The 15,884-nt window shown below is 41.8% G+C and overlaps 1 protein-coding gene across 1 annotated transcript in view; it reads left to right on the top strand.

Moving 5' to 3' along the window:
• LOC144762274 (ATP-binding cassette sub-family C member 10-like) overlaps positions 1 to 15,884 on the top strand; it is a 1,353,417-nt gene that overhangs the window by 75,210 nt on the left and 1,262,323 nt on the right. The window contains exon 3 of the mRNA XM_078647416.1: positions 339 to 1,719. Coding sequence (XP_078503542.1) covers positions 339 to 1,719 — 1,381 coding nt within the window. The remainder of the gene's footprint in view (positions 1 to 338; positions 1,720 to 15,884) is intronic.

The raw sequence follows: 15,884 nt of genomic DNA, 5'->3' as shown, positions 1-15,884 counted from the left end.
TCTTTTCTGGTCTCTATACCTGCCATGGCTTTTACCAGATAGTGTGTGATGTCTTCTTCATTTGACACATCTTGTGATTAGGGAGGGAATGGATGTGGGAGGAGATGGCCCAGCAAGTTCCTTGAGAATCTGGAGGAATTCTTTTTGATGATGTAGACCAGGACATAACTCAAGAACTACTTATTTTAAAATTTCTTGGATTTAAGCTTGTAGCATTCTTCAATCTCTTCTTCATTTGAGTAGTGTTCATTATCTTTGAAAAGTTTACTTCATCCTATACACCTTTATGTAGATAAATATATTTTGTATTCCCTAACATTATTCGTTGTTGATTATAGATTTTCCGGATCTCAACAACGTCCCAGACCTGCTTGGAAGTGCCGGATCACTGTGTCTTTCCTGTTTGCTGTTCTTACCATCATCAGTATCACCCCGGTGGCTGCCTTACTACAGCACGGAACAACTGCCTTGGAAGTACTGATTGGTGGAATCTCAGCATTGGCCTGGATCACTCATGGTGTATCCCTATTCATGCTCCACAGGACAGCGAATTGCATCACGAGAGGCCCCTTGGCCTTGGGAGTCATGGTACTCCTTCCTGTGCCATCCCTGGTCATCACATTTGTCTGGTATGTTCGTAATGGATCGGGAACATACCCCATGCAGCCTGGACTCATTTTGAAACTTATTGTCATAAGCCTCCAGCTCGCCTTTATTGCCACCTACCTACTTGCGTTTGTAGCTCCCATTCGCAGTGATCAAGATTTTGTCTCCTGCAACAATCCCTCGCAGTGCACCCCTCATCTCACTGATTCAAATGTTCTAGTGCCCGTTTGGCAGAAGATTGATGAAAATAATGAGAGTTGTCTTTCACGTTTATTCTTCCTCTGGATGACACCTTTGCTGAAACGTGGACACCAAAAAGATTTGAAGCAGGCTGATGATGTCTATCATTTACCATACAATCTCCAAATGCAAACAATCCACAAACGCTTCAATTCCTGCTGGCAAAAAAAGAATACCACTATGAAGGAGGTACCAGGCTTTCCCAACCAAGATTGCAGCCTCAGACTTCTCAGTCCCACTAATGACTCCAGTGGGAGTGGTGTTCCTCATGAAACTTCAGACATCCAGAAGGAGGTACGGCTCATTTCTGTACTCCACTCAAGCTGTGGCATGAGGTATTACTCTCTGGGGATTGTCAGGCTTTTGGCCGGCATCATGGTCTTTGCAGGACCTCTTTTGCTCAGTCGCTTTGTGACTTTTATAGAAACCCACCAGGAACCTCTGAGCTATGGAATCCTCTATGCCTTAGGGCTCTTTGCAAGTTCCTTTCTTGGTGCCCTATTACGAAATAAATTTGTCTATGAAGCACACAAAGTGAAGCTGATGGTCAGAGCTGTAGTTGTCTCCACCATCTACCGTAAAGCTGTGAGGACCAATAGCAGTAGCCTGTCTCACTTCTCAACGGGTGAAGTTGTTAACTTCATCAGCTCTGACTCTGAGCAGATGGCTGGCTTCTGCCTTGCCTTTCATGAAGTCTGGGTCTTGCCAACCGAGTTTGCCATCACTTTCTGTCTGCTGTACAATCATATAGGGCTGGTATCTCTAGTGGGTCTGGGACTCACACTGCTTCTCATGCCAATAAACAAGTGGATTGCCTCCCGGGTCATGAAAAATGACTTCAACTTGATGAAGCTCAAGGACACTCGTCTTAAGGTAAAATGATTTTATAGGCATTGATGTACTCCTGGGCCTGCACTGCAGTACTGTATCAAACACGATCACTAAGTAGGGTATCCCTGCAGATAATACACCTAGTACACCACTTTTCTTGTTCTTGATTCTATGATTAGAAACCACATTTTGCAAACTAAAATACTCACTAGTGTATGGATTCATGTGGAGTCCTTTGCATTCTTCTCTTATCATAAGGCTATAATCTAGATAGCTGAACTGGTAGCCTTTCTATGGAGTTTTAATGGTACACCAGCTAGCAAGACATGTGACTCCCAGTATACAGAAGGGGTCTTAGAAAGCCTTCATGTTACAAAGTAGTTTGGCAAAGGTAATCACACTTGTAGTCCTTTTGAACTTAACATAAAATCCTTTTTATTAAAAAAATCATCCAAGACTTTAATTAATTTCTTCACAAAGTAGATGTTAAATGGTTGTGAGTTCCACAGCTACCAGTGCTGCAGTGGACTTTGTGGTTGTATGTTCATCAGAGGACGGTAGTTGAATCAAACACATGGAATTTACACTTAGGAACATGGACAGAAGCAACCACAGGTCAATGAGAAGTATATGGTAAGGAAAACCAAAATGAGAACCCCCAAATGTTTTGACACAAGTAGGTAACATTCAAACAAAGGTATTTTGATGCATGTTTCCCAAAATACCTTTTCAATGTTACCTGCTTGTGTCAAAACATTTGGGGGTTCTCATTTTGGTTTTCCTTACCATATACTTCTCATTGACCTGTGGTTGCTTCTGTCCATGTTCCTATGTGTATTGTCTGTTATGAAGGCGAAGCAGAAGCTGTCTTTTGTCTTTGGCATTGCTTGAATATTGACCGTGCCTGTGGTCTGTTTATTGTGTTGTATCTACTATCATTGGATATGTAGAGACCAGCCCCCTTCCTGTATTCATTGAACCATATGGAGTTGTTTATTAGTCTTCCCCATTGTGGGTAGGGTCAATATACAGCATTTTCGATCCTTAGTGGCAAACTATTCCTACTCCTGGCTGCATCACTTTTAATTAATCAGGATTGAAAGCCATCCACTCATGCTTACCTCTCTCCCTGACTGAATGATTTCCTACAGTCCTTGGAGGAACACTCTACAACATTCTAATCCACTCTGTGTCTCACCACTGTATGCTCCAGTTCTTCACTCTATTCCACTCTTTGCCACAAAACTCCACTCTGCTCTATGACATTATATGCCCCTTCACTTTACACCAGTCTGCTCCACTCTATGACAGTCTGCGACATGTCAGTCCAGCCTATGACTTAGCACTCCACTCTACAACACACCACATCACTCTGGGACATGGCACTTCACTTTATGCCACTCCACTCTATGCCCCTTAACTCTAAGACACTCTACGACGCACTAGGACATACCACACTACTCTACTCTTCGCCACTCCACTCTGTAGCACTCTACTCTACTCTATGACACTCCAATGTACTACACTGAACTGTACGACACTCCACTCCACTGTATGGCATGCCTCTCTACTGTACACCACTCTTCTACTCTAAGACACGGTCCAACATGCCACTCTATGACACACCACTCCGCTCTACTGTATGACATGGCACTCCATTCTATGTCACTTCACTCTTCAACACTCTACTCCACTCTATTATACATCCGCTCTTTGCCACGGTACTCCACTATACAATACTCTGAGACATGCCACTCCACTCTATGACTCCCCACTCCACTCTATGACATGCCACTCCACTCCATTGTATGACACGCCTGTGCCTGTGCACTGTATGACACGCCACTCCACTATACAATACGCCACTCCATACTATATCACTCCATGACACTCCACTGTACGACATGCCACTCCACTCCATGCCACTCTCAGTGTTGGCTGCCTCAGAATGGGGAAGGTGGAGTGGAGGGTGGATTAACAAAAAATATAAATAAATAGATATACCTTCTCCACTGCGCCGCCTCTCCTGCAACCGTATCTCCCTCCTCCATCCTGGAAGGAAAGTCTGCTGGAAGCACCAGAAGCACCCAGGCTTCAGGACTCTCCCAGCCAATCACGATACTGCAGGAGCATCGTCACGATTGATCAGAGTGTCCTGTCTTGATGCTCAGGCAGTGCCTGGGAGCCTGGGCATGTTCTCCATGGGTCAGGGCTACACAGCCCAATTGGAGAACATGCCAAGTGCACATTACAGTGTGACCGGCCCTAAAGGACCAGCCAAACCGTCATGTGCACTTAGAGGAATGCAAACCACTCCTCCCCTGCTCTGGCTATGGGAACCCAGCCCTGCCCAGACTCGTGCATAGAAAAATAAAATGATAATGTCCTGTTATATCATTTTATTTTTATTTTTTGTACTGCTGAAATAGCACTGAGGTGATGCTCTTCTGCCTTAGTGTAGGAGAAGCCACTGACCACTCTACTCCAGGTCACATCACTCCACTGAATACCACTCCAACCTGCAACACTCTACTCCACACCCCTCCATGCTATTACACTCTACAAAATGGGATTCCACTTTGACATGCCACCCCACTCTATGAGACACTACTGCACTTTGCGACACTGCATATCACGCTACAACACTCCACCCAACTCCACTGTGTGACATGCCACTTCACCGCCACTCTACTGTATAACATGCCACTCGTCTCTAAGCCGCTGCACTCTACTCCACTCCACTCTATGACACTTTACACCACGTCATTCTATGCCACAACATTCTTCACAATGACAATCTACGCCACACAACACTCTACACCACTCCACTCTTAGACACTCCACTCTACAACCTTCCACTTACTCTATGACATTCCACTCCACTCTGTGAAACTCCACGCCAATCCACTCAATGCCACTCCACTTTAGGTCCTAACACTCCAAGACAGTCTAAGACATGCCAAACTATCAGACACCACTCTACTCTACTCTATGACATGCCACTACACTGTACCCCACTACCATCTACAACATCCCCCCTCTATGCCATTCCACTCCACAATACACCTGTCCATTCTGTGACATTCCACTCCACTGTATGATATGCCACTCCACTCTATGATATTCTACTCCACTCTAGTATTTTCCACGCCACTCCACTCTATGACATGCCATGCCACTCTGTGCCACTCCACTGTATGCCCCTGCAGTCTAAGACACTCTATGACATGCCACTATATGACATGCCATTCCACTCTGACACTCCACGACACACCACTCCACTCTATGACATGCCACTCCATTCGACATGCTACCCTACTCTACGCCACTTCACTCTACTCACTCTAAGACACTGTAAGAAATACCACTATGTGACACGTAGATTTACTCTAATCTACATCACGCCACTGCACTCTATGCCACTCCACTCAACTCTATGACAGGCCTCCCCTCTACACCATTCCTATCTATGGCACTCCACTCTACACCTTTTCTCTCTACACCACGACACTCTACTCCATGATCTGTACACCACTTCACTCAACTCTATGCGGCTCCACTATGTGCCAAAACACTCTACACCTCGTCACTCTACGCCACAACACTCTATGACCCAACACTGTGCGACACTCCACTCTGCGCTACCATTCTATACAAGCAATCAATCAATGATCTTTTATTGTTATAAATGAATCAAAAACGTTACAATAGTGTTACATACAATCATTATATGAAACGTATAAGTCCTCAAAGTTCACAAAGTATTTACTTTAGAATTCATAAAAATCGCCGCAATAGTGTTACATACAGTCATTTCATAAAACGTATAAGACATCAAAGTTTGCTCTGTTTTTTCTGTCAAAAGTTTTTTGTAAAATGCTTTAGAGTTTCTAAGTCGCGAGTCAAGTGGGATAATGTGCCATTGTGCTAGGCATCGGATAGTGTTCTTTTAGCCTAAAACCTCACCCAGGAAGTCAAACGCAGTTGATTTCTTTCTAGTGCAATTAATCTTAGGGTCCGTAAGGTCTAGGCACTTGATTATTGCCATCCGGCATGTTCGAAATTCGAATTCTCCGTTCACTGAGTGCAGGTTTTAGCAAGAGAACTGAATGTTGTCTTAACGCTGGGCAGAAAGACTTGATGGATCATGTCTTTCTTAAGAGCACCACAAAGTCTGCATGATGTTGGACCTTTGTTTCTCCAAATAGGCTGATCGTCCAAGGATGGGAGAGAACCAAATCGAAGTGTTATCAGATTTCTTTTTAGATATTCCAGATATGTTGTGCTCAGGTATTCAGCTGATGTTAAGCTGTTATACGATTGGACTACCATCCAGGAATGCGACCCAGAGGTTAGTGTATACTTATCCTATATAAGGGAGTGCATTTTAGTTACTTTGTTGATGGGTCAAAAGAATGTAGGATGTGGCAAATTCAGAACCCATAGATTGTTGGTGTTAGTTTCAAATAATGAGAAACACAGGTATTTACTGTATATTGAATTGTTGTCATCTTCCAGTGACTTGGCTAACGCACTAACCAGTGGGTTGTTCCGGTTAGACCGTATTTTATGCCACATTTTAATAGTTGTGTATTTTCTTGCAATGCTCTGATTCATTAAGCCAAATTCCAGATCAACGTGCGCTGGAGAGGCGCTCTGAGGGAGGCCAAAGACTCGCTTGTAGGTGTTCGTTTGAATTTTCTTCGAAGTTGGGGAGTGTTTTCCGTACATGACCACACCTGCGAAAGACACTGATGGCAATAGTTTTGTGGTAATGACAGCTAGTAATGGTTTAAAAGAGGGGCCATCCAGTTTTTTTGCCAGCGCACGAAAGGCTTGCTTTTTTTCGCCAAGTATTGTTTGTGCATCGTGAAATTGAGCTTTTGTCTATGGTGAATCCCAAATATTTATAGTTTCTATCTTCCTCTAGGGTTATGTCGTTTGATTTGACCCATAGTGGGGTTTCGATGCCCTTACCCATTGTCATTGTTTTTGTTTTAGTTGTGTTAATTTCTATTTTATTTATCGTGTCGAATGCTGAACGTTCCTACATCGATCTTTGCACACCTATTCTGGTGTGTCTAAGCAGCACAATGTCATTGGCATATGCCAAGTGTGACAGGGGCAGTGGTTCTAATCTGGGACAATGCAAATTTACATGATCAAGTCCAGGGGTAGGTCGGATATAACTAGGTTGAAGAGGTGTGTTGCAAGGCCACAGCCTTGTCTGAGGCCGGTAGTTGTATGTATATGCCTAGACAGCTGCAACCTATCCTCCAACTTTATTTGAATCCATGTGTCTGTGTACAGTTGTTCTACCGCTCGGAGCGTACTCTCTTGAAGGCCCCACCACCTTAGATTACCCCACAGAAGTGCCCTGTCAACTTGATCGAAAGCCGCTTTCAGATCTATAAGGCATAGATGCTGGGTTTTCTCTTTAGTCATTTGCATTTGTCAGCAATAGCTATTACTGCTGGATCACTGACATAATATCGACAGACAGAATATCGACATACATAAATATCGACACAAAAATATCGACATCAAAAATATCGGAGTTATATCTTTATAAAGGTAAGTACAAAAATATCGAAAAAAAATATCGTAGTACAAAAATATCGAAGTTAAAAATATCGATTTTATAAATGTATTAATAATAATGTAAAATTAATGTAAAAATACATAAAAATTAACAAATATTAAAAAAATTAAAACATATTTAAAAAAAACTTACTAATACATATACATTTAAAATAAATTAAAAACTACATATAAATGTATATATATAATTACTATATTGCAACAGTAGGAAAAGTGTTGGATAGCGTAGAGGTAAAAATTACTATTCCCACTCCAGAGGGTGCAACAGTAAGGAAAGCGTTGGATAGCGTAGGGGTAAAAATTACTATTCCCACTCCAGAGGGTGCAACAGTAGGGAAAGCATTGGATAGCGTAGGGGTAAAAATTACTATTCCCACTCCAGAGGGTGCAACAGTAGGGAAACCGTTGGATAACGTAGGGGTAAAAATTACTATTCCCACTCCAAAGGGTGCAACAGTAGGGAAAGCGTTGGATAGCGTAGGGGTAAAAATTACTATTCCCACTCCAGAGCGTGCAACAGTAGGGAAAGCGTTGGATAGCGCAGGGGTAAAAATTACTATTCCCACTCCAAAGGGTGCAACAGTAGGGAAAGCGTTGGATAGCGTAGGGGTAAAAATTACTATTCCCACTCCAGAGAGTGCAACAGTAGGGAAAGCGTTGGATAGCATAGGGGTAAAAATTACTATTCCCACTCCAGAGAGTGCAACAGTAGGGAAAGCGTTGGATAGCGTAGGGGTAAAAATTACTATTCGCACTCCCAAGGGTGCAACAGTAGGGAAAGCGTTGGATAGCGTAGGGATAAAAATTACTATTCCCACTCCAGAGGGTGCAACAGTAGGGAAAGCGTTGGATAGCGTAGGGGTAAAAATTACTATTCCCACTCCAAAGGTTGCAACAGTAAGGAAAGCGTTGGATAGCATGGGGGTAAAAATTACTACCCCCCACACTACTCCCCCTTTAACACACAACACACTACACATACAAAAAAACACAATTAATATAAATATCATTCAATCAAATATTAACAATTAATATTATTAAATTGATGTAATTATAAATGAGCTAATTAACACATATTAATTACCAATTAATTAACAATAAACACCAATAAATAAATACAATCTTTTTAATAAATTTAATTTAATTATGCCACACGCTATTCCCCTATAAACACACAGCTGACTACACATAAATACATCACATCATTTAATCACTTAATAATAATTAATTAACAATTAATTATTAATTAACAATTACACAAAATCAAAATTATTAGCACATTAACTGTAATTAATTTAATTAACTAATTAATATAAATTAATTAGCAATTAATTATTATTAAACAATAACAAAATATTGTAAATACTACTACATTAACTCTAATTAATCCAATTAACTAATTAATAATATTTAATTACCAATTAATTATTATTTAACAAAAAATAACAATGGTAAATACTACTACATTAACTCTAATTCATTCAATTAACTAAATAATAATAATTAATTACCAATTCATTATTAATTAACAATAACAAACACTGGTAAATACTACTACATTAACTCTAAATAAATCAATCAACTAATTAATATAACATGCCGCCAGGTTGCAGGGACGGTGTTGGAACGCGGGACATTTTGCTTGGAGAGGTGGTGGAACTTATCATGGCTCTACACTAAAAGCCTATTTGGGATTACCATTCCACTGATAACACATTTGGAAAGAACATAGGAACCTGCAACAATATATGGAACATTCAGGCTAAGAATTGCTGGAGAAGAATTCAACTATTGCCACAACATTTACTATATAAATGATCCGTTTTGTACGATAAAAGCCTTGAGAAAGACCGAAGCGGGCGAAACGCGCGTCGGCTGTGGATTTTAGCGTGTGCAAAATAAAGGCTTGAATTTTCTACATCACCTATCTGTGTTGGATTTGGCTTCTGATCAAGGATATGGACAGTGTTGGAAACGCTACAATTGCGTATGGATCAAAGTGACTATCTTGAAAGTGCACTGGTGTTTTTCTTTACATTGTGGTGACCTTCTGTCCTGACGGACGTTAGGGAAAGGTGGTCACTTTTTTGGTGTTCCAGGTGGATGTACATCCAACGCCTAAGTAGCACTCTATACTGTGTGTTATATGTAAAAATGGAATTATGATTTGATGAAAACTAACATAGATGTGCGAATCAATATAGCAAATCCACCAATCTTTTGTATATAATAATTAATAATAATGCATTACCAAATAATGATTAGTTAACAATATGTATAAAAAATTATTAATTAATTAATTATTATTAAATTACTTCCCACCCTATTCCCCTATAAACCCACAACCCGCTCTGATACTAAAACGCAAAATGTAAACAAAATTACTAATTTCCAAACATACATTAAAAAACATATTTAACAAACATATAAACAACATAATAAAATACATAACACTAAACAAAATTTCGATATTAGTAAATTTCGATATTAGTAACATACATACCTTAAAAACGATATTCTGTCTGTCGATAGTTTGCACTTCGATATTCTGTACCATCGAAATTAAAACATCGATATTATTGTATCTCGATATTTTAGTTTCGATATTTTGTCTCTCTACCTTTACTGCTAGGGTGTTTAAGGTGGTACCGTAGCCTTTCCGAAACCCAGTCTGGTTAAACAGAATCTTGTTGTTGGACTTGGACCACTCCACCATATCTTCCAAGATTATTGTGGCGTAGTATTTAGCATTGGAGTCAATTAGGGAGATTCATCCGTAGTTGGATGGCTCTGATCGATTCTCCTCCTTGGATTTATTATAGAACCTCTCCAGCTGCCAGGGATTAGACCTGTTAGTCCTTGGTGTATCCGTCTCACCTGCCTCAATACTGGTGTTTTTATATATGGAAGATGGGCATTTTTGGATGTCAAACATTTTAGTTAGATGAGCTACCCAGACCTTTTTGTGAATGCTTGAGCTGTTTGTCACTCTTACGTCTCTACTGATGCCATTTATGGTTGCCCAGAAAGCTCTAGAATTTCTTTGTTTAGTATTAAATAGAAGCCTTGCTCCAGATATTGGTAAGAGTGTTCACTTTCCGTAGAGGTTTTAATTTTGAACTTCCTTAACTGTTTCAGTAGTGGCAAGGAAAGCACTGTGTAATTCATTATTCATGCAGAGGTTGCATCATAGTGTGTGAACCTCAGAGGGTAATCACCTTCAGTCCTGCCATTGATTACTCTCAGGCCCAGGTGTTCAAGTGTGGTGACCATGTTCTTTCTGAGGTGTTCTGATCATTTTTGAGGGTGGCGGCTTGAGGAAGAACTGCCCAAATCACGTTTTCAGCTGCCAGGTGGTCGTCCTTATCTGCTGTGTAGATTAGGTTGGTGTTAAAGTCACCTGTCACCAAGATGTGCCAGGTGGGATTTGTGAATCTAATTTCTGTATTTTCATGTATTAGTTTCTTGAATAGATTTTTTGGTGATTGGGATTTTCCAATGGTCCTACAGAGGGTAAATTTGATTGCCTGGAAATCAGAGGTTGAAATTGATAGTTGCTCTGAGTTAATTTTCAGCTCCATAGAGACAAACTGTGAGGCCCCTCAGGGCCTTTCGAAATGTTACATTTTGATTGCACCAATATGATGAAGGGCATACCCCGCTAGTTGGAAAGGATCAGTCAGCCAGATCTATTTTAGGGCTATGGTGTCTGAACTTTTCCTGTTTTCCAGTGGTGCGCCATTTAAGAGTTTGTGTTTCGCACTCACTATATTCCTGGAGAGGATGCTTAAGGGTATTTCCTGGGGTACATTCGTAGGCAGATTTGGAAGTCACTCCTTCCTGAGGGGATTTAAGGTGGACGCTAACCAGCTCAATTCCTCTTTAGTGTCTGCCTTTACTTGATTCTTTATGTTGTTCACTATACCTCTGGCACAATGGGCATTCTGCAAGATGGAGTATGCTGCAGTGGCACTCAAGGAAGATTTTGGCCTTGAGGGGACATTCAACAGAGGAGAGGGATAGCAGCGCTGGATTGGCGGTCTCGAGAGGGAAATGCCACAAGATTCAAATTATTGTTTCGCATCAATAACTAAAAGGGTTATTTCCCTGGTTTTCCATTTAGTAAAAGTTTTCTCCTTCAAAGCGCTGCCTTTGTTTGGAAGAAATCTGACTTATTTGAGATCGTTTGACTTGATGTTCCGCAGTGAGGGTAATGCGGCAATTAGTTTCATGATATTACCTCTGTTCAGTATATCTTGCTGGCCTTGATATACATAATATGGTGTAAAAACTATCTGGTGAGAGACACTATCCGCGTCCCCCTCGGGACTGTAATCTGACCGGTTCAATCGTGAGTTGGTTTTGGGGACAATCTTTTCATTTGTGTGCTACTGTTTTAATTGTTGTTCATACTGTGGCTGTTTCACGGTGCCACCTGACGGTGATGGACGGATAAACGATATTACCCAATCAGGCTTAATTTTGCTGCTGGTACATGTGGTTCCGGGGGGCTGGCCTTGTGAAGGGGGACCATTGTGATGCTTAGGGGCGGGCCAAAAATTGTACTCACTGGTTTGTACCCTTCCAGACTATTTATGGTGGTGCCTGTGTTATTTTTGTTAAGTCTAATTGTTGTATCACACCATCATGGTGCATTGTTTGAGCTGTGTCTGACACTGGACAGATATAAGTGTTTTAGCATTGAATCCTGGATATCCAGATGTGCTAGTGTGATTCCTGATTTAATTGACAGCTTTGACGCCATTCTATGCAATGCCTCTCCATTCTATGACACTCCACTCCACTGTACGACACACCATTCCACTATGTGATACACCACTCCATTCTACAACACTTCACTCCAGGCCATTCACCTGTACGACACACCATGCCACTCCACTGTACGACACACCACTCCACTCTACATCATGTCACTCCAATCTATGCCACTCCACTCAAGGCCCCTCCACTCTTGGACACTGGTATGATACGCCACTCCACTGAACGCGTCTCCAACCTGCAAGACTCTACTCCACTCCAAGCCCCGCCACTCTACTCCACTCTATGAAACTCCACTCTACGCCCCTCCACTCTTAGAAACTCTAGGAAACACCACTCCACTCTATGACATGCCACTCTACTCTATGCCACTACTCTATGCCCTCCACTGTAAGACACTGGTACTCCACACCACTCTACTCTAGGACACGCCACTCCACTCCACTCTAGGACTCGACACTCCACTGAATGCCACTCCAACCTGCAAGTTTCTATTCCACTCTATGCCCCTCCGTTTATTCCACTATACTCCAATCTATGACACTCTACAACATGCCACTGCACACTCCACGGTAGTCCACTCGACTCTAAGACACTGCACTCCATCATACAATACAACACCCAACTCCAATATACGACACGCCACTCCAATCTACCACAAGCCAATCCACTGTATGAGATAACATGTCACCTAATTCTGCACCACTCCGCTCTATGCCACTCCATTCTATGCCACTGCACTCTACAACAATCAACTATTTCCTGTAACACTCTACACTACAACACTCCCACAATGACACTCTACACTATGACACTTTATTCTATGACACTCTACGCCACTCCACTGTATGACACTCCACTGTACGCTACTCCACTCTATGACACACCATATCACTCCACTCCATAACCTGCCACTTCACTCTACTGCACTCCACTTCAAGAAACTCCACACCACTCCAGTCTATGATATGGCATTCCACTCTACGACATGCCACTCCACCATAGTTCATACCACTCAACTCTACAGCATGCCACTCCACTTTTATGCCACTCCATTTTACGCCGTTCCACCCTTAGACACTCTACAACATGCCACTCTATGACATGTTGGTCTACTCTATCTACACCACTCCACTCTACGCCACTGTACTCTACACCACTCCACTCTACGCCACTCTACTGTTGTCTCTATGCCACAACACTCTATTCCACCCTGCTCTGTGCCACTCCACTCTACACACCTCCACTCTCTTCCTCTATATTCTACACCATGACATAAGACGCCACAACACTCTACGGCACTCCCCTCTATGACACTCTATTCCATACCCCTTCACTGTACTCCATTGTAGGACATGCTCCTCCACTCTATGAAACACCAGTACACTTTACAAAACTCCTCTCCACTGTACAACACACCACTCCACTTCACTCTACGACACGCCACTCCATTCTACAACATACCATCCTACTCTGTGGCACTACACTTTACGCCACTCCACTCTAAGTCACTCTACGGCACGCCACTCTAACACTCCACGCCAGTCCACTCTACATGATGCCACTCCACAACACAACCATTCCACTCTACGACACGCCACTCCATTCTACAACACACCACTCTGCTCTATGACACACCACTACACTCTGTTCTAGTCAACTCTACTTTACGAGATGCCACTCCACTCTGTGCTACTCCACTCCATGCTTCTCCACTCCATGTCAAGACCCTCTATACCACAACACTGTACAATATGACACTCTACAACACTCCACTCTACTCCATTCAATGACATTCCACTCAATGATTAAAACACACATTTAAAAGAAAAAAATTAAAACATTGAAATTCAATTAAAAAAGCAAAGGTTGAGGATAAGTTATAGTTGGGGAAATGATATCAATAATTTGCATACAAGACTGACTTAAACTATACAAACAGTAATAATTCAAAAGTTATAATTATCGAAGAAACTATATACAGGAGAAGGGGTTGCACTAAGAAATGGAGGAAAGTTTGGGGGCCTTGGTTGAAATACAGGGGGTCAGAGGGAGAGTCGGGGGAGTAACTTCAAAAATTGGGTATCCCACTTGTGTCCGCATGTGCTTTAATTTGTTCAACACAATGCTATTCCCTGACATGCTTTTCAGATATTGCCTGTTATTGTATGGTCCTATGAGCTATGTTAATAAAAAGAATTTAAAAAAAAGTTATAGTTATACCTTAAAGTTATAATTTGTGCCCGACCCAAAACTTACTATGACTCACACACCTCCATACACAGTGTTGTGAACTTGCTAGCCAGACTACATGATCTATAATTCATCCCTTTCTCATGCACATCTTATACTCTTTCATATTACATCACTTATTCAATGTTAAATCATAGCATTCATAGCAACACTCATGACATCTCAAATGACATTATTTATGAGAACCGTGTGCATGGTAACAAGGAGAGTTATACTTCATGTAGTTTTGACAGCGAGTTCACAAACCTGTGTACGGAATTGCGTGAGTCATAGTAAGTTTTGGGTGGGGAAAAAGGGGGGGTCCCAAACGCGTTTTCCTCATGCACTTTTCCATAGGGATTTTGAACACGACTACAGCCCAAACCGCCTTCTGGAATTACACCAATTTGGCAGAATGCTAGCTCTTGGTTCAAAAAGAGACCTTTTGTAATTTGTAATTCAGTAGTTTTGAAGGTATAAAAGAAAAAAATATTTATAGATATCTAGGAATGCGAATCGAATCCTCCACGGATCCGACAGATCTCATGTTGAGATCTGATTCACAACCAGGAAGTGCTGGTTGCCATCATGGGACTCTGACTAAGTCTAGCCCTAAGGAAAAACATAATAAAAGGACAAAGGGGCAGAGTAGAAATACCCTGACCCCCATGGCCTGGTGATGCGGACCCTGCCTAGGGCCAAAATCGTTTTATGTACCATAAATTCTTGAAGGATCCGTGAATCTACAGTAAAATGTAAAAAAAAACAGGCACAGGCTTGTTTTTTATATGCCCCATGGGTGGGCCTGGCCCAGGGTAGAGTATTTTAAATATAATTAGGGGAGGGAGGGTGTCCCATCCCGGGCCTTTCAAATTAAGTGGAAGAGGAGCCAGACCCTCCTGGGTGAATTTCAACGCTGGGGCTCACCACCTCCGGGGCCTGTCCATCTTCATAGAATGACTGGGCCCTAGAAGATGCATGCAGCCCCTTGGCTGCAAGCCTTTTGCCCTAAGGTAAGTATAACTAATGCCCTTGCCAAGCACTGCTAATTATCCCACATAGTACATCATTCATGACAGCCTCTAGATCATCTGCGATAATATTAATGCAATATTTGCTGTAAAATTATTGATGAGAAAACTGTGCATACGGGGTCGTGAGTTATAGTTATCTTAGGGCAAGAGTTATAGTTTCTTGAGATATTTCTATAACTGCAGAATTTCTATGGCTTTGTGTGTGTAAATTGGGAACCTAACTAAAACGTCCCTGTAACCTTTTTTGTGTGAATATATATATATATATATATATATATATATATATAGCGCTGAAGAAGGCAAATGATGTCGAAATGCCTTCGCCACTGCGGGTGTATGTGAATTTCTTTGCCGGCTGTTTCGGAATAAAGCTGCTTTCCAAGTTTCCCCTGCTGTGGCCTTTTCTTCCTTTGGAGGAGTTCTTCGGATACAATTTCAGCGCGATTTCCAGTGTCGCGTTTTAAAGGCCCCCGCATCATTCAGTGGCTTTGGTTTTACTGGTCTCCGCTTTGGTGGAACATTTCGCCATCCTGGATGCAGGAATGACCAAAGCCCACCCAC

This window comes from Lissotriton helveticus, chromosome 6 (assembly GCF_964261635.1).
Source record: "Lissotriton helveticus chromosome 6, aLisHel1.1, whole genome shotgun sequence".
Taxonomy (NCBI): Eukaryota; Metazoa; Chordata; class Amphibia; order Caudata; family Salamandridae; genus Lissotriton; species Lissotriton helveticus.
This window is presented reverse-complemented; position numbering and strand designations above follow the sequence as displayed.